We start from the raw sequence: 24464 nt of genomic DNA on the forward strand, positions 1-24464 counted from the left end.
ATTTTCACAAATCTTGCTAACATTCAGCTACTGCATTTGTGTTTTTGACCCCATTGCTTTCATATGCAATTTTATTCTTTTTTAAGCAAATACTACTGATGGCATGAAATGCTAATTCATGTTCCACAGTGATTATTGCACTTGAGAGTTGCAATTATCCTATCTTGCTATCTTTTGTTGGAAGGATAACTCTTGCTGTACACTGTGTGACTCACTTGCTTCGCTATTTTGTTCTTCCATGTAGGAACTTCAGACCAGTATCTTGGCGTTAGCCACCAAAATCCTGGCTGGATGTGATGAGGTACTTGAAAAGCTCCAGCGTGTCACCACGTCTGTTATTAACAGTGAAATGGCTGACAAAGAGCACAGGTCAGTACAGCTATTAATCTTAACCTGGTAAGTTTATTTCATGATTATACAGGATATGTTTCCTTAGTCACTTACCACCCCACTTTCTAAAAGCTTCAGATAGTTCAATGGCATGGAGCACCCTTGGTTACTAGTGTGATTGTGTTTCTACTTTTATGGAGACCATTAAGTTTCACCACCACAATATCATAATTTAGATGTGCATGTTCACGCATACCCATATAAATAGTGTACATATTTTACATCATCCAGTGCTACGCCATCTCTGGTTGAGAAGGTGGTCTTCCAGGCCTGTATCCATGTGCTGGACTTGTCAGTGCTTCATCTAGTTAATTGAATATTATCCTTTAGCACACGCATAACATCTTTATTTTAATAGTAATAGTTGTTAGTGGTGGTGAATCTAACTTAAGTAAATATGTAACCTTCCCTTTTCATGTAGTGGTTAACTGGGTCAGTAGAACAGATTTGATAATTGAGAGTGCCCTCAGGTGGAAATTTAAACTTTATTTAGTTGCGGGATGGTGCTGGTTAGTAGCGCGGCCAGTTTGGGCTATCGTTCACACTGACAATCAACAGCAGAAATCAATTCTGTAATTTTTTTTGTATTACTTTTGAAATTACTGATATGACTGTTTTGTGCAGGTTATGATTTTAAACAAGCTATGAGCTAATCTGGCCTTTCTCTTCCCCCAAGTGACACAGTTCCAAGAGAACCGACAGACCTTTCTTACCGTAGCCTACCGTGGCTTTTCTTTCACTGCCCAGGGAATTCACTCTTTCTTTCGCGCTCTCGCCCTGTGTTGCTTGCCCTTGCACTCACTCTCTTAGCTTTCCCTTTCTCTTTTTTTCTCGTTTTTCTCTCTAGTTTTCTATATTTCTCTCGCTTTCTTTCTCGCTTTCTCTTTTAATCGAGTTAGATTAAACAAGAGTGCCGAAGAAAAGCTGATGCAGTCCAATGTAACAAAGTGTGAGGTAGAAATAAAAATAGGAGTTAAACAGTTCAAGCTGGAAATACATGTGAATTCAGCCAGCTTCTGGGAAGAGAAAAGACTGGCTAACGTTCCGGGTATTACATTTCATTTATTTATTTAGAATTGGGATAAATGGACTGACTTATGATGAAAGACTGGGTAAACTTAGGGTATATATTTCCTGGAGATGGGGAGGTCAAAGGGTGAACTGTTTGAAGGGTTTAAAATAAGAGAATTGAGAAGGTATATGGGGAACAACTCTTTCCTGTAGTAGGGAAATACAGAACAAGGGACACAATCTTACGTTTTGAGCTAAGCCAGTTAAAAACAAAACTAGGAAAAACTTCAGAGTTGTGAGAATGTGGAATGATGGATGGGAAGTCAGTTAAAGCCTTTAAAAGGAAGAGATGCTTTCTTGGATTAACTGTATTAAGGCATATGGAGAAAAGGGATCTTGTGATCATCAAGATAGTTGCCACCATTAACAAAAATAGCAGAGCTGGCTCGATGGGCTGAATGGTCATCTTCTGTTTCTGTGTATGAGACATTCTGTTATCAATCAATATGACACAATAGTGCAGAGGTTAGAAGTAGTCAGAAGTAAGAACCCTTCTTCACCCTCCCTGCTTCTTCTCTAGCCCTGGAATGCTGATTGCTATTCTGTCCCTGCTGCTGAGAACTAACTTAATAAAGAGTAGAGATCGAATCTTTCAGAGAGCCAGTATAGGCACAGTGGGCCAAATGGCCTTCCTCTGTGCTATAAAATTCCATGATTCTTTGTTTGACCAGTTTGGTTATAAGCTGAGATTGGTTCTTCACTGCAGGCTAAAGGGCTTGGAACAGATCACTAAGGCCACTATGTTGGGCCATTTGCTGCCAGTTTTGCTGACCTCTCTGATGCACCCAAACCTGCAGACCCTGATCATGGCGGATGCGCTCATGCCACAGCTCGTTCAGCTTGTTCTCTACACCAGCCAGGTAAAGAACTGCATTTTACAGTTTGCTCTTTTTTGGAATGTCCACTTATAATGACTGGAATCTGAACTTTGAAGTGAAAGTGCATAACTCCTGAAAAATAAATGTTTCAAGTCATCTCATTTTTTTAGGTCACTCTTATGTTTTGTAATTTATTTTGGTTTTATCTACCTTTTTAAGTAATTTCTATTTACTATTTGTTGACCATGAGTAAAGGTGTGAAAGTGGAATGATTTAACATCCACGTCCCTTCCAGGGTAGAGGGAAAGGGAGCAGAGAAGAAAGATCTTGCCTTCTGTTTAACATCTCCCTCTTAACATCAGGAATTCAGCATGCAGGGAATTTCAGGCATGAATCTGTGCTGCGTTCCTCTGACACAGTTGCATTGGTATAACAACAGGCAGCCCCACTCTCTCCTGTTTCCAGACATTTTTTCTTTCCTCCTCTTGAAAGTTTTGTTTTCTTAAAGGCAATGATTTCTTACAGGAGTCCCATTCCACGTTACCTAAGTGACCAGTTAATTATTCACATGCAAGCCTTGATGGTGAATTCCTGCAGGCTGTTTGTTCCTACCCTCAACTGATGTCCATTCAAGTGGACTTCTAGTAGGGGTTGTTGAGCAACAATCAGGAGTGGAAATCACTGGCCAGTCTTATCGTTATTTCTACTCACGTGATATTAACTAACTCTAAACAGCTTTTGAACTGAACCTGGGACTGTCTTGGTCTGTATGACTCAACTGCTCAAAATTGCTGAGTCATAGGGGCAGCTTTGTATTTTGTCTAGAAACCATTTTAGTAATTTACATTTCTGAAGGTTCAGTAATGAATTATTTTTTTAAAATTGGGCTCATGAGCACAGTTGGTTGGCGGGGGTGTTGGTGGGGGGGGGGGGGGGGGGTGTTATTTTCTGTGTTGTCAGGTCTGCTACTAAAATGCAGGTACATTTTGCATTTCCTTTGATTTCTGTCCCATGCTGTGTTATTTTACATTCACGATCTGAAAACATTCCGGCTGTAACTGATTAAGCTGATCAACTTCAACAGCTCTGGTGTCGTTTTCTGCAGTAAAACTACTTGGTGAATCATATTGTGAGCTTGGGTTCTGTCACTGTACTTTTCTGTTACTACTCGTCATGCACTGTTCCCTGGATGTAAGGGCAGGCATGTTTATTATGACCGTTGCCGGTTTTACTTTCTAACCGGGTGATGGAACTTGTGCCATACGGTTTTCTTTCCTCCTCCCCTAACTCTTGGGACAGTCCGTCAGGAAGCCGCCTTGTAGTGTGAGAGAGGTGAACCCACATCTGATCATCGTGCAACTCAGTTATTCACCTTTTTATTTCTTGTATTTTTAAAATTTTCAAAATATTTGAATAGAAGCTGTATCTGTTTCAGAAGTTGACTAAATCATTCATTTTTCAGATGACTAAAACCATGTCTCTCTGCTTGACTCACATCCATTACTAGTATGTAAAGTTCTGTGTCCTGTTCTCTTGTGCAGACTGCCTTGCTGTTGAAAACACAAGCTCCCGTTTTCACTGAGGTGGGTGATGATCCCTGCGCAGGAACTGAACAGAGCCAGAAAGCGAAGCTCCTCTCATTGGATGACAGGTGATAAATGTTAATCCAATCATGATGGGCAGAATACAATTTCACTTCACATTTTAGTTTCAGGAATTATTTAAAAAGGAAATGGTTTGATAAACTGAGAAATTTGAGTTTTCAACCTTGATATTTACCATCACTATTTAATCTTCGGAATGTTACGAAGTAGCTGAGGTTGTGGTTATACTATAGCTACTGATCTGAGATTGGTTGCTACAATATCGATTTGCAGCTGCCACACCTGACTAATACTGCCTGGCTGTGAATCCAATTTGCATGACCGGAAGAGTGCTGCGTTTCATGCATGGGCTGAGCACATATGGGCAGAGCTCTGCTGCTGGCTGGTAAATTTTAAACTTGAATGCTGGTGGGAACATTTACACTTTCAAAATATTTAAATAAACTCTGCTTAAGTTTATCAAGTGTCTAGGAAATCCAATGGATCCCTTGAGTGCTTTTTGAACCCCCTCGAGATATGCTCCTGTGTGGTGTTGAGCCAACAGTGAGAGATTGGCTGGTTCAGGGGATCTCCTATTGCTGTGGAATTGAGCCAGTTGCTGCAAAAGTGCCAATAAACCATACTCTTTGATAATTAGGTCATTAAAAGTAACTAATTTTACTGTTGCTTTGTTTTGTGGTGGTGTTGAGACACAGTTACTTTAAACCTTATAAAGATTACTGATATACGAACATATGAAAAATGACAGACAGCAACTGACGTACTGGTCCACCCAGCCTGTCCCACGCACTTGTGATGTCTTGTGGATCACAATACATACACTCAACTCCCCACCCCACCCGGAAGCCATGTAATCTACTGGGAGAGATGAAAAGCAAGATTAAAAACCCAGGTCAATTGGAGGGAAAAAATCTGGAAAATTTTTCTCCTACCCCGCCATGGCGATCGAAACTAGTCCTGGAGATCACTCTGGCCCTGATTAATGTTATACGGTGCCTACCTCTTGTATGAGGTGATCTCCACCCTAGCCAGAAATAGCTCCAGCGCTCACTTGAATTAATTCAACGAATCAGCGTTCACCGCTGAGCTGGCAGCCTTTTCCACAGGTCCACTGTTCTCTGGGTGGAAAAGAACCACCTCCTAATATCTAACCTAGTTCTGCCTTTACATAACTCGAGATTGTTACCTCTGGTCCTCCCTAACCTATTTAGTTGAAACAAAATATAGGAGCTACATGGTTTTATGAAAGGGAAATTGTGTTTGACAAACCTATTAGTTTTTTTGAGTATGTAACTAGCAGGGTAGATAAAGGGGAACCAGTGGATGTAGTATATTTGGATTTTCAAAAGGCATTCGATAAGGTGCCACACAAAATTGTTACACAAAATAAGGGCTCATGGGGTTTGGGGTAATATATTAGTATGGAGGGAGGATTGGTTAAAGGACAGAAAACAGAGAGTAGGAATAAACGGGTTATTTTCAGGTTGGCAGGCTGTTACTAGTGGGGTGCCGCAAGGTTCAATGCTTGGGGCCTCAGCTATTTACAATCTATATTAATGACTAGATGAAGGGACCGAGTGTAATGTATCCAAGTTTGCTGATGATACAAAGCTAGATGGGAAAGTAAGCTGTGAAGAGGACAGAGTCTGCAAAGGGATATAGACAGATTAAGTGAGTGGGCATGAAGGTGGCAGATGGAGTATAATGTGAGGTTATTCACTTTGGTAGGAAGAATAGAAAAACAGAATATTTTTTAAATGGTGAGAAACTATTAAATGTTGGTGTTCAGAAAGATTTAAGTGCCCTTGTACACGAAACACAAAGTTAACATGCAGGTACAGCAAGCAATTAGGAAAGGAAATGGTATGTTCGCCTTTATTGCAAGGGGGTTGGCGTACAAGAGTAAGGAAGTCTTGCTCAATTGTACAAGGCTTTGGTGAGACCACACCTGGAGTACTGTGTACAGTTTTGGTCTCCTTACCTAAAGAAGGATATACTAGCCTTAGAGGCGGTGCAACAAAGGTTCACTAGATTGATTCCTGGGATGAGAGGGTTGTGTCCTAAGAGGAGAGATTGAGTAGAATGGGCCTATGCTTTCTGGAGTTTAGAAGAATGAGAGGTGATCTCATTGAAACAAGTAAGATTCTGAGAGGACTTGACAGGACAGATGCTGAGAGGCTGTTTCCCCTGGCTGGAGAGTCTAGAACTAGCGGCATAGTCTCAGGTTAAGGGGCCAGCCATTTAGGGCTGAGATAAGGAAAAGTTTCTTCACTCGGAGGATTGTGAATGTTTGGAATTCTCTACCCCAGAGGGCTGTGGATGCTCAGTCATTGAGTATATTCAAGGCTGAGATTGACCGATTTTTGGGCTCTAAAGGAAGCGAGGGATATGGGGATCGGGCAGGAAAGTGGAGTTAAGGTCGTAGATCAACCATGATCTTATTGAATGGCGGAGCAGGCTTGGGGGGCCGTATGGCCTACTCGTGCTTCTGTTTATGTTCTTAAATGTTGACTGTACCACCTACCGCTCAGTGTATTAGTTGAGGGCTTAAATTTTTCATTTGTCAATCTGTTGGGTTGGTATGGGATTGTATTAAAATTGCATGAATTAAGAGTGGTATCTGTTGGAATACTAAATTAATTCCTTTTCATTAGGAGCTACCGTATGCTGGAGGAAAAGGAAGAGCCTGGCTTTCTGACTGGCTTGAAGATCCCTGCTCCATGGGCAGCTGGGAAGACAGTAGAAACAGTCCATCCTGTGAGAGACAACTATAAGTTCAAAGAGACTGTTCACATTCCTGGTGCACGCTGCCTCTATCTGAGGTTTGACACTCGTTGCTCCTCCCAATATGACTATGACAAGGTACATGGATGAAAAGAGCATTGTAATCCCATTCAAATTGTTAGCATTAGAGTTCAACAAGATGGGTTTAATACTATTTTTTAAAAACTGGAGGAGGATTGCTGATGCAGTGATTGTTGTATGCAGACAAAATTGTGCAAACAAATTTTCTTTCTATTTAGAACTCTTTTGGGTGAGCCAGCACTGGGCTCCCATTCAGATTCTCAGATTCCAAGTTCAAGATTCTTGTCTGAATTGTCATTGAAAACTGCTTCCCTCAATGAAGCAATCCATTGAACCTAGAGAAATCCATGTGTAATGACTTCAACATGAGTATCTGAAGATTGTCTACCCCTGAGGTCACTTGTGACTTGGAATAAACGCCGTAGAGAGTTCTCATAAAGAACCACTCCCTCCCCTCTATGCAAAACAGAAAGAAGAATGGGTAAAAGAGAAATTACCTTCTCATCTACAATTAACAATTTTTAACTGGACCCCAAAGACCAGTAGATCTGCAAACCCCAAAGCAGAATCTGAGAGTCTGAGATGGGGGTGTGGGGTTTTTTTCAGAGCAGATCTTCAGAATAGGCCAATAAACCTGCAATAAAGGTACTTGACCTCTGAAATACAAGCTGCAGGCTCTATTTACTGGGTAATTTTAGTACATGAGAAGATGGTAAATCTGATCAAACTTTACGAAATGCTGTTCTGCACATGGCAGAAAATGTAGAATGGGTGTTGTGTGTATAAACAAACTGCAATTCCAATGGTATTTGCATAACGAGTCTTGGTTTTGTTTTGTTTTGTTTTTTCTTCCCAGAAATGACATAAGAAGTTTACATTCTAAGGGGGTCCTCTAACAGCTTGTTTGATCCTCCTTTGGCTTAGTGCATCAGTGATGCAATTGTGCTTTGGGGACAGCACAATAGATATACCTGAAGATTGCGTCTGCTTTCTTTGGCTGGTGTTAATGTATTTGTTCCAAAAGCAGACAATTTTTACCTTAATCTTCCGAATTTTGTGTTCCAACTTTTTCTACCTCCCCACTTTCCTTGGCTCCAAATTGTTGTCCATGACATGTACAGAACTTTGTTTCAAGAGTGGAATGTGGATACCTTTGAATAATTTGTCTTTATAAGATGGATAGTTGTTGTAGAACGGTTTATTCCTGTTTGTATTTGCCTTGGACTTGATTTTATGATTTGAATTCCTGCTGGGTGATGTGATCTCATTTTCTTTAACCAATAGGATTTAAACCTCTACATTCTATTTTGAGTGCTCTAATGTTTTTCATTAAATTTCTGTCTGAAATATTTGAATACAATTAATAGCCAGTTTATTTTAATTGAGATATCTTCCGGACTGACATGGTATTAATGTCCTTCAATTATGTGCAATTTCTTTTTCTAGCTGGTGATATATGCAGGTCCCAACACTAACAGCAGGAAAGTAGCAGAGTATGGAGGAAATACGTTGGGTTATGGAAGTCGGAGTGTACTGGGAACTGGTTGGCCTAAGGACTTGGTCAAGGTAATTAAACCTTGTGTGTACACACAGAGAAAAGCTTGACAATGAGCAAAATTGTGTTTTTTACTCTTAATTATTTGAGAACTGCAGTAGTTCTCATTTTAGAACTGCAGTAGTTCTCCTGTTAGTTTTGAAATAAATTTGATTTTGTCAGAGAATGCAGTGAGTTAAAGTTTGTTATTGCATGTATAATAGATACTGAAATGGAGGAGTTGAGATCTGATGAAAGTGCAACGCCATTGCTCTATACACATTAGTCCTTTACATCTTATTTAGAATTTAAGCCACACCTAGCTCAATGGTGTCTGAAAATTAAATGATATGTATTTGTTTGTCAGGTTGAGGGGGACACAGTGACGTTTTCATTTGAGATGAGGAGTGGACGAGAGCACAACACGCCAGATAAAGCCATGTGGGGATTCGCTTGTACTGTTCGAGCCCAGGTAAAGTAGATAGTTCGTTACAGTTTCATTGCCATATGTGTAAACGTGGATATGTCTCTGATGGTCACAAGTTTGGCTTTGGTACATTCTGTTGCAATTGGCAAATAGCTTTTGACATGTCTGCTTGCTTTGATTATTTGGTTCGTTATAGGAATCCTCAGAGGATGTTTCAGGGGGGCTCCCCTTTCTTGCTGATCTTGCATTGGGTCTCTCTGTATTAGCCTGCTCCATGCTACGGATCCTTTATAATGGACCTGAGACAACTAAAGAGGAGGAAGCATGTCAAGAACTGCTCAGATCAAAACTACTACAGAGGCAAGTTGTCCCGATTTTCTCATTCGCCAAATTAGTCGTCTCTATCCACATTTCGGAGGGTGGGAAATTACTGTATTGCTCCCTGGTTGTTCTCTGAATTGGGTTTTCAATGCCCCTAGTGTTTCAGCTGCTGGGCTGTTTAGTATGAAGATCCTTGCTTTAAAGTTGAACATGTAGTAGAAGACTTTTCAAGACTCCGTGATTGTCAAGCGTTATTTAAACAAATGCATTACGTGGAACTGGTTGGTGCATTGAGTTAGACTTCGTTTTCCTTCTGGGACCTGGTTTCAATGCCTTCAGTGAGCTTATCCACCAATCGTGCTTTAAAATTGCATGCCAGAATTCCTACCAAAGAATGAATGTTGCTGATCAGAAAACGATTGTCTTTTAGTATTTTGAGAATTGAAAGAAAGCTTCCTCTTTTAGATAGTGAGGGTCCTATGGGAAATGAGCTTGTGTGGTCTCAAGTCAGTTTCTAGAGGTAAGGCCCAACAACACAAAACTCTCCTCATTGCTGCACTAAATTGGCATTCACGCTAAGGCCACAGGAGAACAACCCTATTATAAACAGTATGTCTTTCAACTTATCAAATAACACCATGGTAGATCGGCTATATAATTAAATTCTTTATGCGCGTGCTGGTCACTTCAAATTGGTTACTGCATGGCTGGAAGCAGCCTGTCCAAATGGAAAATACGCATTATCTGGACCAGGAGTCCCACCAATCATGGCTCATTGCTAAGGAAATAGTGTGATTTGAATTTCATTGAATATTTTGAGGGAAATATGCGTGGCCATAGTTAAACTCTTCTGGAATAGGGGGAAGGAGGTTGGAAGCTTTGTCACCTTTTTATGAGAGCAGCTAATCATTTGAGGTTGGTGATCCACCAGCAGGTGTGAGTATTCTAACGAGCATTTCATTCAGGGTGTCTGCTGATGTTGATTGGCAGCTCCATGCTCTGAGCCCGCCCCAATTAATAGAAAAATAAATGCTGGATTATTTTTAATTAATTCCGAGATAGGAGAGCTTTCAGATTTTGTAATTTTGGTCAGCCAGTGTGATTTATGTACTTTTAATTTTGCATCTTTTAACTTTACTTACTAAACCTGATTTGTAACTGCTGCCTGAGATATACGGTCTGAGTGTTTTGTCTATTAATGGAGAGGTTTGGAGTTAGTGATTGCAGTGTAAATGGGTTTATTGTTCATTTGGGCATGCTACCTCCGATTACTTTGTGCCGAAGGTCACAGTTTGGTCAAAGAAAGTGTAGGCCTGTGGATATTGTCCTTTGTGCTAGGCGTCAGTAAAAGTATTTGGTGAGTATGCAATGGTAAACATTCCATACCCCGCACTGACACTGTTCAACTTGATGAACACACAAATTCTCTCGCAAAGTCAAAAATAAATTTCTGCGCTAGAATTAAATATAATATATCTTTCACATCTCTCGCTGACAGATGCCAGTGGCAGGTTGAAGCTAATGGTGCCTTATCTCCCGCTTTGACACCGAGCCCCTCTCCTCTGCCGCTGACTATCGAAGAAGACAGGGAGTTCACATATCCCTGTGATGCGCTCGCACCTCCTCCTCCGGTCACTGGACACTACTTTGATTTGCCGAGGATTCGGCTGCCTCCTGGAATAATGGGAAAACTCAGGGAAATATCTGGCCGAGCACGACCTCAGTTCAGACCGAGTATTAAGTGAGTGTAACCCTTTAAATGTCAGTGTTTCTACCTTGTAGGACACAAAGGGGCTTTGATGCCCTAACATTTATGAAAGTGTATAGGATCATAGGAATAAACAGAGACTGGATAATCGAATACTTCAGCCAATCATTCAGTTTTGTAATGTTCTTTTATGTTTGCTGATACTTTCCCTTGCTCTGGAGATATTGACTCTTGTGGTATGGTTCCATGGGTGCCAGCTGCCCGCTGGTACAAGTGGCCATTCTTCATGTCAAAGCCTAGATAAATAGCTAGCAGGCTATTTAGCTGCTGAGGGCACATCTCAATTGAGACTGATTTTGTTCTCTCCTAACATCCGCCCACACAAACACTTTCCAGCAAGCATCAAGGAATAATGATCAAGGAAAGAGATCCTGGATTTTTTTTTCCACCTTGCCCCAGCCCAGGACCACTGAGACCAACTGTAGCAACTCCATTATTATCCCAGAATAAATCTATGAAAGGCTGGTGATCAAATCTGGGACTTTCATGGTCTTAAAGGCTCAGTTCAACACTCTGCATTTGCTATTCGAGATGTTCATTTCTACAGAAATAACAGCAGAAATATATCATTACAAAGATAACAGTATGGCGATAAAGCAGTTTCAACTGACTTTCATGGATTAATTACAATTCTTACTCCTCCTTTGCCCCTCTTTTCCTCAACTCCCTGTCTCTGGGCTGGAAACCCATTCCAGGAGCTGTAAGTTGCACATGTCAAAATGATGTAATAAACATCTTTCCACTTAATAACTTGGTGCAGATATTTATGATGCTGCACGACTGGGTGTGATAAATTTGTCAAATATGATGCTGACCATTGTAGAGAAAGAAAAGGCACTCTCGAGGTCGGTGCAGTCGGCTGTCAACAGACTGCTCCCACTCTCACTTCTCTGAACATTGCTTGATATGTAGTTGGTTTTTGGACTGCGAGGCAATGTTATTTGTGGAATATTCAGGATTTGAATTGTCAAACTTGAAATTATTCTGGTGATACAGTTTTTAAAGTGAAGAGTGGTCATTCACTCCCTAATGACTCTTTTTAACCTTTGATTGTAGGGAAGTGATTCAGCCTGATGTGATGGAGGAAATGGTGGTGTCATGTGTGATCAAACATTTGAACCTGATAGACGCGCTGCAGTCTCTGATTAATTTCCAGTACCGAGAGGAGCACCTGGAAGAGTATGACCTACTGTGTAAAATAATGGGAGAAACTTTCAAAAAGCTCAATGCTATGGAGAGGCAACTTCAGGTACCACATGCTTGCGAGAAGATTAAAGTTAATTGGGTGGGGAAGAAGAGAACTGTGGAATGCCTGTATTGAATGGGAGAAGAATGGAGGCATGGCTGCTTTTGGCAAGGGGGAATGTGAGAGAGAATCTAGAGCTACTAGATTTGGGGGATAGGAATCTTCATAGTTTCCCCCAAGCCATCCTTAATTGTTAGGTTGTAACAAGAACGTGTGAAAACAAGAATATGTTGTCTGTATGATGCAGGTCCAACAGTTAATATGTTATGGTTCAAAGCAACTTTTCTTTTGTGATTTTTTTTTTACAGTTCTCAATGATAGCAATACTCTTATACATTTAACAGATGGGAATTGTTTTTTTGGGCACTTAAACTTTCGTTATTAACCTGAAATCCTACTTTTGATCTTAAAAATGTCTTTTTTGGTCATTGTTTCAACTAAAATGATGTGTTTAATTTTTTTATTCCTTCTCACTCTGCTCGTTTCCCCACAAATAAATTCTGACATCATTCCCTAACTGAGAGGGTGACCAGGTGGCCCCTCTCAGGCCTCTGTTACCAGCTGTTGGGAGGTGTCTTGAGAATGTACTAAACTAACATCCCTCCAAATTCCTTTTTAGCTCTACTTCCATCTCATGAAGGAAGGACTGAGTCTCATCTCAGTGCCTCTCTTTGTTAACTGTGACTGGCTCTAGTTGAATAGCCATCAATTTCATTCCAACAGATTGTGCAAACCTCTCACTCCTCTTACACGTATATCTTAATGTGTTATCATATCAATTCTTCCTCAGGATGGTCCTACATTTGCTTTCCTGATGTTTTGTTTTATCTTAGAGTGTAGCAGAGCTTGAGCAGAAATGGCAAAATGAGGTGGAAGATGCCCAGCAAGGAAAACTGGAAAACAATGTGCCGTTCTTCCATGATTATCACTTCAATGAGGTTAGCATTTGAATGTGAAAATGATGAAATAATTTTTGTTGATAAGGTAGAACCTAAACTACTCACTTCACACATTCCTCTGAGACCTTGGTTTGAACTGTAAGGTGCTGAATCCAACACATTGGCCATCCACATATATGACAAAATTAGTTAGAAGCATCATCTTGTGTTAATTGCCCTTTTCATCTCTGGAGTAAGTGGGGGAGATGAAGGACGCCTTGTGCTCCGATGTGCTGTGGCTCTATGCTACCTGGAGAGATTGCTGGCTTGATGGAATACTGCTGCTTGCTTAATGTCCCACAATATGTGCAGGCCAAAAATTCCAGGCATTAGGAGAAGGGCTGCTCTTTGCGGGATCCCATTGCAAATTAAGTTTCTCAACTTGCCCAGGATGCTGAAAGAGCAAAGTAGTCTGGAACTCAGCAATTGTATATGATTAGTTTTGTGTTTTTACAAAAAGTGCATATGGATATGCACAAATTTATGCATCGTTGGGAGAATTGTGCCATGAGTTTTTGATTTGGTAAGCTATTGCAAGGCTTGGATCTGTGAATCTTATGTATCTGGTTTTGTTTCATGCCAACACAAAGAAGAAATAATGGACTTGCATTTTTATGGTATCTTATCGTGTGTTTTACGCCCAATTAATTACTTTTTGAAGCATCGCTGTTGCTTTACCAGAAAACTTGGCAGCCCATTTACACACAGCTAAGTTCCAGAAACAGCAAGTGTGGTGAGTGACCAGCTAAATTGGTTTTGGTAGTGTTGGTTGAGCAAGGAATGTTGGTCAGAACACCAGAAGAGCTTCTTGCTCTTTGAATGGTGTTATGCAATCTACATCAATCGCATGGCCTCTGTTTAATATCTTGCCTGAAAGACGACATCCCTGACAATACATCACTCCCTCGGTATTGCCTTGCAGTATCAGCCTCAATTCTGTGATCCAGTTCTGGAATGAGGTGAATGCAAAACTTTTATAGTAGGTATTCTTGACGCTGAACTTGTGGAAGCAGTTATCTTGTGCAACACATCACGCACTCAATCACATTGGTTGAAAACTGATGAGTTGATCCCAAAATACAATTGTAATAATATTTTTCTCCAGAGTAAAATCAAGGAGTTAGAGCTGCTCTGCTCACTGAAGGAGATGCCGTTTGACTGTAATGACTTGGAGAACATGGTCCTTTCGTTAAGGTAGGATGATATTAGCTGCTCTGGTTACAATTGTTCCTCTTGCTTCGAGCTTCCCCCAGTGGCCTAAAGGGCAGAAGTACTGCCTGATGTGGTATTAAGCTCTATAAACCAGAGTTCCACGGTTTGATTCCTAGTCTGTGTTGTGTTAGCTGATTGTCATCATTGCCCCTGGGCACAGGTGGGAGAAAATCAGGCAGGGTTCCTGCTCTTGATTGATTTTTCCAATGACTATGGCTAAAAAGTGAACGGCAGGTGAACAGAGGATCAGACTGGGGTGTAATATCCTTTGCGGTTGAATGACCTGGCAACAGTCACTGTCCGGGCTCTCACGTGAACAGTGACCACTTGGGCAAGGTATTGAATGGCAGCCAGAGCCTTGGAACCATATGCAGGCAGGCGTAGGCACCTTCAGGAGATATGGGGAGATAACCAGGAAGAAAAAGTCCTCTTGCACTGCAGGACATCAGTGGTTACTGCAGTTTGTGATGTAAGTTAGCCTTCCCAGTTAGATTTGTGTTGGTTCAGCTTTCACTTGGACACAAATTTACAAACTCGTCACAAAACAGTGACTAAAATTAAAAAGCCATTGTAGAAATTGAGACAATTCTGCTGCAAAAAGATATGCCCTAGTGTCTGTGCACCGCGAACTGCATACATGTCACCCTAAAGACTAACAAGCAATGACCTATCCTGAGAAAAGCTGTTAAGTCAAAAGTAGCCCTGAATTAACTCTGATTTTTATTGATTGTGTAACTGAACCATTTGGGCCAGAAAGGTTGCAGGCTTGATCCCTGGTTTGAATTAGTTGATTTTAGCTAGGGTAGTGGTAGGCTTATTACAATTGGCCTTTTGCCTCCTGATTTTGGGAGGGAAAAACTGTAATGCAGCAACCTCTTCTGGAAATCTGTATTTGTGGACCTCTGGTGAGGGCAGGAGCAGCTCAGTTGTGATGCCACCTGCAGTTGAATAGTCTGACATCACTCACTGTCTTCGCTCAAGCTTGAAGGAACTCTTTTCCAGCAAGCTGTCAACACTTTCAGATGGGGGGAGGAATTGATGATTTAAAAACTAAGAATAGTCCTAAATATAGGTCTATAACTTGGGAAGACAAGTTACAAGTGACTATTTTAGTGTGAATTAACATAAACCTTTAGAACCATTTTAAGAAGCCAGTCATGAAATTTTAAACAAATTTAGGAACATTATAAACAGAATTAGAATCTAGCCAATGTTGTAGATTTAAATGTATACAGGTGGTAAGTTCATTCTGTTCCCATCTCAGAACTATTTTGTGGAATGGGGTACAGTTGATGCTGCTACCTGGAAGTGTAAGACTTGTGTGTGTGAAGTGCTTACTGTGCAGTGACCCCATATACTATTCTGGTTCAGATCGCATGGAGCCTTATAAGACCTGGAGTACATCACTGATATATGACTCATCTGTGGCATTGCCATTTTGTGGTGTTACATCAATATCCAATCAGCATATAGTAGTGTGCACACATTTATTGAGCAATGAGTGATGGACGACTCTACAGAGTGCAGGCTGTTGGGCATGTGATTCCACTGAATTTCAATGTGAAGAATGTACAAGTGGACTATGGGTTTAAATGCTGAATGCCAGCATGAAATGCAGACGATTGGCATGTATGAGAGTGGCATGATGTAGGTTTGTGCCTGCAAGTTTATTTTCCCCCTCCCAGCCTGATTCTCTGCTTGTGTCCACTGAAGCTATGAAGTAAAACTTGAAGAGAAAGCAGATTGGAGTGAAATTCAGCAGACCTGTTGTCCGAACTTCTGACTGATACTCCTGGGTGGGGAAGGTCCAGTACCACGGCACTGCAAAAACCATGTTGGCCTGTAGCTAGAGCAAATGGCCGGTTGTGACGCTGGAGGCAGTTGTTTATTTGACTCTGGTGTCACTGTTTCTTGTGTTTTGATTCCCGTGGCACTAAATTTCAAGTAGAATACATTTGTGCTGTTTATTTTTACCTTTCTTTATTTGAATTTTCTTTGGTACAGAGAGAAGTTTGGTCAGGAGGTGAATTCTTTGGTCCCGAAGTCTTCACATTCTTTAACGAAGACGAAAGCTTTGGTGAAAAGCTTGATGAACCGGGCTGAGCTGTTGTTGCATGTTACCATAGCAGCACAGTCTGGTCTGACCAGAAGTATTTCAGGAACCCCAGCTGACACACCAGGTACTGATGCTGACTTGAGGGTGGTGGGGGGGGTGGGGGTGGAAAGGAGAAGAGGGCCTTTGCTGTGATTTGAGTACAGCCGGTTCTCGTTTGCCTGTTTTTGCATTGAATGTTTTATTTTTGTGTTCACTTTAGAACTAAAAAGCGTACACTAAACAAGCATCATCAATGCAATGTTGGTGTCAGCAGTTTTTTTTAAATGTTCCTATTCAAGGGTTGAAAATGTGGGTGTATTGGTCTGAGCTTGTAACATTCATAACTGATTAAGCACTTCAACAATATAACAAACAATTCGGATAATGTTGGGTTGGTGTCTGGTCCCTTAACTTGTGAAATACTCAACTTTGCTGTTGGGCAAGTAGGATAACATTTAATGTCCAATATTTTTAACAATCTTCAATTTCCTGCACTTGGATATAAAGTGAAAAAAATTCTGCAGTGTCAGGTGCATAGTATTGGCCCATAAACATGGTGAAATATTTCAACTGGACATGGGAAAAAAAAAACCTCTGAACAGGAATTCCCAATTAGAATCACTTCCAGATTGCTGTTACAAACTACTTTTGTCTACTGTGTTTGGATTTTGACAGTCTTATCAGGAGAGGAGAAATGGTGGTGGGGTGGGTACAGGAAGCTTAAGAACAGTAGAAGTATGGAATAGATAGATCAATGCATGATAACTTTTCCCAGCTAAGTGACAAATACAAAAACCACAAATTGATAGAATTATTTGCAGAAATATTTACAATGTGCATTCGTGTTTTTGATGTACGCCTGCTTATCTTACCAGCGTGCAAATCTTCTTCCGAAACCAAGGTGATTTCTCACACTGTTCGCCAACCTGTCTTCCTGCGCAGTATGTCAGCACCCTCTGACCTGGAAATGATTGCAAACGAGGATTTAGAATTCACACGAGCCAACCAGAGGTAAAGAATTAAGTGAATTCAGATAATTTGAGTGAGTCCTGATCATCACTGAATACAATTACGATCATACAGATTATTTATTGTAAACAATTTTACAACACCAAGTTATAGTCCAGCAATTTTATTTTAAATTCACAAGCTTTCGGAGGCTTCCCCCGTCGTCAGGTGAACGATGTGAAAGGGGGAAGCCTCCGAAAGCTTGTGAATTTAAAATAAAATTGCTGGACTATAACTTGGTGTTGTAAAATTGTTTACAATTGTCAACCCCAGTCCATCACCGGCATCTCCACATCACAGATTATTTAAGTACACATGCCTGTGTGTGCTGCCTAGGCCATATGCTCTAGAAATCCCTCCTTAAACCTCTCCACCTCTTTACCTCTCCCTCCTCCTTGAAGATCAGCCATGATCTTATTGAATCGCGGAGCAGGCCTGAGGGGCCGTATGGACTATTCCTGCTCCGACATCTAAAATCTACCTCTTTGACCAAGCCTCTGGTCACCTGTCCTAATATCTCTTTATGTGGCTTGGTGTCAAATTTTGTTTGATAACGTTCCTGTTTTTACTAGGTTAAAGGTGCTACACAAATGCAAGTTGTTGTTGTATCTGTTTTGTTAGCCTATCTCTGATTTGCTGTCTGCAGACTGGAGTTGCAATCTCAAGGGGTTCATATCTCCGGCCCAAATACTAATGCTTCTGTTTATTTTTCTCCAGTTTGAAGCTATACTTAGCTGATCACTTACTAGCTGTGGCCTGTTCTCCATCCACATTCTTTGCCAACGCTGCAACTTCAGCCACCGACATAGGCTTTATTTATTTCGCAGTAGTTCACAAACTTAGTCCAAATGATAATGTTTGATTAGCTGTTGAGGGCTTGTAATGAAACTTCCAAATTTTAACCTTGAGACATCCAGAGCTTTGAATCTTATAGGGAAAGAATGCCTCTAGGAGGATTGCTTTTTGTTCAGAGTGTTTCCTTTTTGTTTATGTAAGAAAAATATTTCAACATTTTCCCACTCGCTACCAACTGGAAATGCTGTGTACTTTGTCAGCACTATATTTTTATAGGGTCATATGGCTCTCAGGCATGTCTGAAAGTGATTGAGCCACTGAGATGCATGTAACATTACTTGAACAACTTGGAGGGAAAACATCTCAAGCTGGGGGAAGGGGGCCTCTGATAGGATTTTTTAAAAATAAAGTTGATGAATATTTTTTAAAAATAGACAATGGGTGACTTCTTGGAACAAAAAGCACTCTTTCTCCTCCCTCTCAGAATTTTCCATTCCATTAACTGCATTCCACGGATGTTTTTGGATTGGAAAGGAGAGAGAGAGTTTGTCTTCCAAAATGCTACATTTGAACAAGAGTATATGTTGAACAGGTATACATTTTTGGTGACATAGATATTTAAGCCTAGAAATTACTGTTGGGGTATGAATACTTATCCCATTAAGTATTACTATACATTAAGTAATATACATTAATAGAGTAATTTCTAGGCTAGAGGTGTCTGAGGATTTGTCTGTCTTCGCAGGAGACGCCATGGGAATAGTCATCGGAGCAGTTCCTTCACTTTGCTTCAGTCCCTGGCGATTGAGGATAGCCGCGATAAGCCAACATATAGTGTGCTGCTCGGACAGCTCTTCGCTTTCATTGGGACCAATCCTGACCAGGCTGTAAGTGTTAAATCCTTTTTTGTAATCGTACTTTATTTCCAAGCTGTTGGAAAAGCCCTGAGATCAACCACTTTAGATAAAGATTACATACATAATTATATGTTTGAATGTATTGCATTGCATCATGTATCAAATAAAATTTGAAATACTGAGTTGTTTCAGGATCAAGTTTTCGAAATTATTATGGTGCAATATTAGGGTAAAACGTGATTTCATGGAGGTTGCACTCTTCTGTTTACTGTTCCTCGAATTGAACACCCTTAACTCCAATTATGCCACCTGTTCCTGCACTTCTGTAATCGTACATATTACCTCATTGGCTTAAATGTGCCTGAACGAATTTATTATCGTGAGGACTTACCTGCCAAGTATGCAAATCTAATTTAGTGAGTTCAGATAGCATCTATAATCCTCTTTTGATTAAATTTCATTGCTACATATATTATCATATTTATATTGATCTATAAATGCAGCCATTTGCCAATTAGCACAAATTCTTTACTGATGTAATGTTGCAAACTCTCTTCATGACCCCATTAAATGAAGATGGAGAGGATGTTGTTGAGAGTTATGTAAGCAGCATTCGGAAGTTCTGATTTTGTTTCGCTTTTAGGTGTCGAGCAGCAGTTTCCTTTTAGCTGCCCAGACTCGGTGGCGGCGTGGTAACACGAGGAAACAGGCCCTGGTGCACATGCGTGAGCTGTTGACTGCAGCAGTCCGAGTCGGCGGTGTTACTCATTTGGTGGGACCTGTAACCACAGTCCTTCAAGGCGGACCAAGGTAAGACACTGACCAGTTGAATAGTTTAAAAAGAAATGCTTGTTCTTTACAAAGAAACCCGTTGACAAAGTAAGCTTTTGGGGCATGGCAGCACATTGACTTTGTTTCTTCTGCTGTTAGGAACCCAGAGTACTGTGCATCTATCTCTTGTAAAACACTTTTTTATACTCATCCAAGATGAGGGATGTTAGTTTGGGGGAATAATGCACCATGTCTCTGTTCTACCCCAGTAATGTGTCTCAGCCCCAGTCCCAGAAGACCAACCCCCCAACTCAGTGTTTCATTTTTCCATACCAATCATTCTTGGGCCTGTCCAAGTGCGGTTGCCAGTTAATGCTGAATTAGGTTTTGCTATAGGAACTGGATTGAGACTGCTTCCCCTATTGTCACCTTTATGTATTTTGTTCATTGTCTGCATGTTTTTCACCTCCCCCAGTCCATTTTCTTCAATTTATGCACAGTCACCATGCCTCCTCCTCCAACTTCAGGAGCAGGGAGGACTTCCCTAATGGCTGACAATATTGTTGCTCCATAATTGTCCAGCAGGGCGCACAGTTCCAACAAAGTGAGTTGGATCTTACTTTACTCCCAGGACCAATCCCATATCTTGGATTTCATTTGACACTCCTTCCTGGCCAAGAGCTACCGTATCTTACTGAAGTGAGGTTATTGTGTGTGGTGCTGGGCGGCCCCGAGACACAGACCTATTGCCTGCAGGATTGCAACCAGGCAATCTTAAAAAGGTTTAAGTAAAATTTTCTACATATGAGGGAATGTATAATTCTCCTTACCCAAGCACAGTTTCATATTTAAATTTTTTAATTCTTTTTGCGCCGCTTACTTAATTCACTTTTGTTCCATTCTCTCACTTCCCTCCTTGGTTACCTGTGCAGTAAAAAAAATCTTGAACGATTACAGGTGTGTAATCTAGCAATGTGGCACCTGATTATTTTTTGAAAAGCACTCAGCTGAAGAGTCATAATGCAAGACACCACCGAGGTTGATGGATGAGAGCAGAGGAGTGAAATTTAAAAAAAACACAAATAGTTAGATTTACAAGATTGTTTAAGACACAAGTTTGTTATGTGTGTATATAAGTTGAAGAATGTTAGTTTTTTGATTAATATGATTTAATTCAGATGCTGGTGTTGGAAGGAAGATATTTTGCAACAGTCAGGCAGTGCTGTTTCCCATTGGTAAATATGTGTTTCTGTTCTCTCAGGATTGAAGAGCTGACATGTGGCGGGATGGTGGAGCAGGTTCAGGAGGCATTTGGCGAAACCATGACATCGGTCGTTTCTCTTTGTGCCCGATACCCAATAGCCTGTGCCAACAGCATTGGCCTCCTTTGTACTATACCATACACCAGGTAGGGATCAGGTGCTTCTCATGGCATTTCAGGAATTGTGAACTGGATTATCTATTAGTCCAACCTTTGTTATGCTCAGTATACTTGAGATTTCCAAGTAACATAGGCTTCTTCATATTTGGATCCAAAATTGATTCAGTGCTTTGTTTGCTCTCCCCAAATGCAAAACCTCACATTTCTCCAGATTGAATTTCATTTGCCACTTTTCTGCCCATCTGACCAGTCCATTGATATCTTCCTGCAGTCTACAGCTTTCCTCTTCACTATCAACCACATGGCCAATTTTTGTATCATCTGCAAACTTCTTGATCATGTCTCTTACATTGAAGTCCAAATCATAAGGTGGTCAAGAAGGTATACTGGATACCTTCCTTTATTGGCTGAGGCATAGAATATAAGAGCAGGGAGGTTATACTAGAACTGTATAAAACCCTAGTTAGACCACAGCTTGAGTACTGCATACAGTTCTGGTCACCACATTACAGGAAAGATGTGATTACACTAGAGAGGGTACAGAAGAGATTTACAAGGATGTTGCCAGGGCTGGAGAATTTTAGCTATGAGGAAAGATTGGATATGCTGGGGTTGTTTTCTTTGGAATAAAGGTGGCTGAGGGGAGATTTAATTGAGGTGTATAAAATTATGAGGGGCCTCGATAGAGTGGACAGGAAGGACCTATTTCCCTTAGCAGAGGGGTCAGTGACCAGGGGGGCATAGATTTAAAGTAATTGATAGGATTAGAGGGGAACTGAGGAGATTTTTTTCTCACCCAGAGGGTGGTAACGGCTGGAACTCACTGCCTGAAAGGGTGGTAGAGGCAGAAACGCTCAACTCATTTAAAAAGTACGTGGATGTGCTATAACCTACAGGGCTACGGACCAAGTGCTGGAAAGTGGGATTAAGCTGGATAGCTCTCTTTCGGCCGGCACGGATACGATGGGCCAAATAGGTGCCTCCTGTGCCATAACTTTCTATGATTAAACATTTGCCAATGTGGGGATCACCAACTGGAATGTTTTTTTGGTTGGGAGTGAATGGTTTAGGTGGTGTTGTTCCCTCTACCCTCACCACCAACAAATGCAAGGAATCCATGGACTTCATTGTCACTAAGATTGAGATCATCTATTTAGCTGCCTCTGCTACTTACACCCCTGCCATTGCTTTGAACCTGCATTTCTCAATTTCTCTTCTATCTCCCTTCAGTCCCTCTCTGGACTCATATCATCCATGATACCCACCTCCTCCCTTGAGCCCCCTCCCACTAAGCTGTTGGTCACCCAGCTTCCCTTCCTAGCCCCATGTTAGCTGACATTGTAAGTGACTCCCTCTGCTCAGGTATTGTCCCCCTATCTTTCAAAATTGCTATCATCCCCCAAAAGCCCACCCTTGACCCTTCTGTCCTGGCAAACTACCACTCCATCTCCAAACTCAGTTTCCTCTCCAAAGTCCTTGAGCGTGTTGTTGCTTTCAAAATCCATGCCTGTCCACAACTCCATGTTTCAACCTCTCAAAGCAGGATTCTGTCCCTGCCACAGCACCAAAATAGTCTAAACCAAAATCACAAATGACATCCTGTGTGACTGTGATGCATTATCTGTCCTTTACCTCTCTGAAGTCTTTGACACTGCCGACCACACCATCCTCCTCCAATGCCTTTTTTCTATTGTCTAGCTCAGTGGGACAACCCTCAATTAGTTCCACACTTACCTATCTGATCGTAGCCAGATTATCTCTAGCAATGTCTTATCTTCCCACTCATGCACTGTTTCCTCTGTAGTCCACCAAAGAGCTAAACGTGGCCCCCTCCTCGTCCTCATTTACTTGCTGCCCCTTGGCAACGTCATCTAAAGACATGGCGTTGGATTCCACATATGCACTGATGATACCCAGATCCATCTCTCTACCCTCTATCTCTTGACCCCTCCACTGCTTCTATGTTAGACTGCTTGTCTGATGTCCGGTTTTGGACGAACTGCAGTTCCCTTCAGTTAAACATAGGGAAGACTGAAACCATCACCTTTGACCCAAGCCTCAAATTCCATACCTGTGAACCAATTCCATCCCCTTACCCGGCCACTGTCGCGGGTTCAACCAGGCTGTTCGCACCCTCTGCATGCAATTCAACCCTGACCTGGATTTCCAGCGGCCTGAGGTTTTTTTTTGTATCAACTAAGTTTTTTAATCTTTATAAATAGTGTTAACCAATTCAAATTGTGACTGCTGGGAAGCTGTTCTTGAGAGGAAAGACATTTTTGCAATTGACAGTATTCTTCAAATACACAAGAATAGTCTTTTCCCTCTTGAAATGTTTCCGTCATGGAAGGATTGCAGATGTGAACATTTTGCCACTTCTATAAGTTCTCATAGTGGGACTTGGCTAACGTCCAAACTGGACATTGCACAAATTCTGATTTTGATGCTGCAGATCTTATATGCCGCTCATATGCCACTCAAAATAGACAGTATGACTAAAATATAACTTGCTTTGTAGTGGTTGTCACTTTGGAAAGAAGCGACATTGTTTCCAAGCTCCACATGTTAAAAGTTGACTTAGCAGGTTTACACTGAGTGCCTCAACGATACAGATCAAGATTTGATCCTCAGTCTGTGCTATCTTAGCCCAATTCAACCAGGGCACTGGTAGGAGTGCTACATTTAGCCTTCATACCTCTGGGTTAGGGAGGGGAAAACTGCGCAAGGATCCCTCATCCAATTAGGATTCAGTCACCATTGATACCTCTTCCCTGGTGCTGAAGTAGGGGTATCTAATGCTAACACTCAATATCCAGGTTCTTTCATGAATAATGACCATTTAGGTGAGATTATGGAGGGTGACTGACAACTGTGGGTTTGTACCTTGGGGAGGAAAGAAAATTGGTGAGAAGAAAAAAATCACTAATTCTGTAATTGGATGATGCTGATTATACAAACCACCTATGTAATAGATTCTACATACATCCTGGTATTGACTTATGATGGCCTTGGCAGTGCCTAATTGGCTAAGCTGGACTAATTGTTCCATTGTTGAACTCATGAAAATAAAGTATACTGTAAGCACATTTGATCTAGCTGTAAAAATCCTCTTCTGCAGAAGACAGTAAAATGTATTTTTAGTTTTTAACTCGTGTAACTGACATCTGCATGAGTTCTGTTTAAGAATCTGACCGACAATTCGATGCCCCATCATTGTTTAAATGGCCTCACATAAACAAATATATGATCAATTATTATCATTAATGGACTGCTTGATTCCAGAAATAATCAGCTGATGCAGTCATCATTGCATGGCAGAACGTAACTGTATCCCTTGATTGTCCTGTGGAACTTCTGCTGCAATGTAATTAGTGCTGTTTATGTATTTGTGCCTAAATCCATTTTATTTGTTATCAGTAATGC

The 24464-nt window shown here is 41.1% G+C and overlaps 1 protein-coding gene across 3 annotated transcripts in view; it reads left to right on the forward strand.

The window, feature by feature from the left end:
• LOC137342201 (probable E3 ubiquitin-protein ligase HECTD4) overlaps positions 1–24464 on the forward strand; it is a 212408-nt gene that overhangs the window by 107062 nt on the left and 80882 nt on the right. For all 3 annotated transcript variants that reach the window (XM_068005963.1, XM_068005965.1, XM_068005964.1), the window contains exons 18-33: positions 245–369; positions 2168–2321; positions 3821–3930; positions 6538–6745; positions 8135–8254; positions 8590–8694; positions 8846–9009; positions 10469–10711; positions 11795–11987; positions 12818–12922; positions 14028–14116; positions 16139–16314; positions 17105–17240; positions 18778–18919; positions 19533–19699; positions 20922–21068. In XM_068005963.1, the coding sequence (XP_067862064.1) occupies positions 245–369; positions 2168–2321; positions 3821–3930; positions 6538–6745; positions 8135–8254; positions 8590–8694; positions 8846–9009; positions 10469–10711; positions 11795–11987; positions 12818–12922; positions 14028–14116; positions 16139–16314; positions 17105–17240; positions 18778–18919; positions 19533–19699; positions 20922–21068 (2384 nt within the window). The remainder of the gene's footprint in view (positions 1–244; positions 370–2167; positions 2322–3820; positions 3931–6537; positions 6746–8134; positions 8255–8589; positions 8695–8845; positions 9010–10468; positions 10712–11794; positions 11988–12817; positions 12923–14027; positions 14117–16138; positions 16315–17104; positions 17241–18777; positions 18920–19532; positions 19700–20921; positions 21069–24464) is intronic.

Source organism: Heptranchias perlo, chromosome 25 (assembly GCF_035084215.1).
Source record: "Heptranchias perlo isolate sHepPer1 chromosome 25, sHepPer1.hap1, whole genome shotgun sequence".
Lineage (NCBI taxonomy): Eukaryota > Metazoa > Chordata > Chondrichthyes > Hexanchiformes > Hexanchidae > Heptranchias > Heptranchias perlo.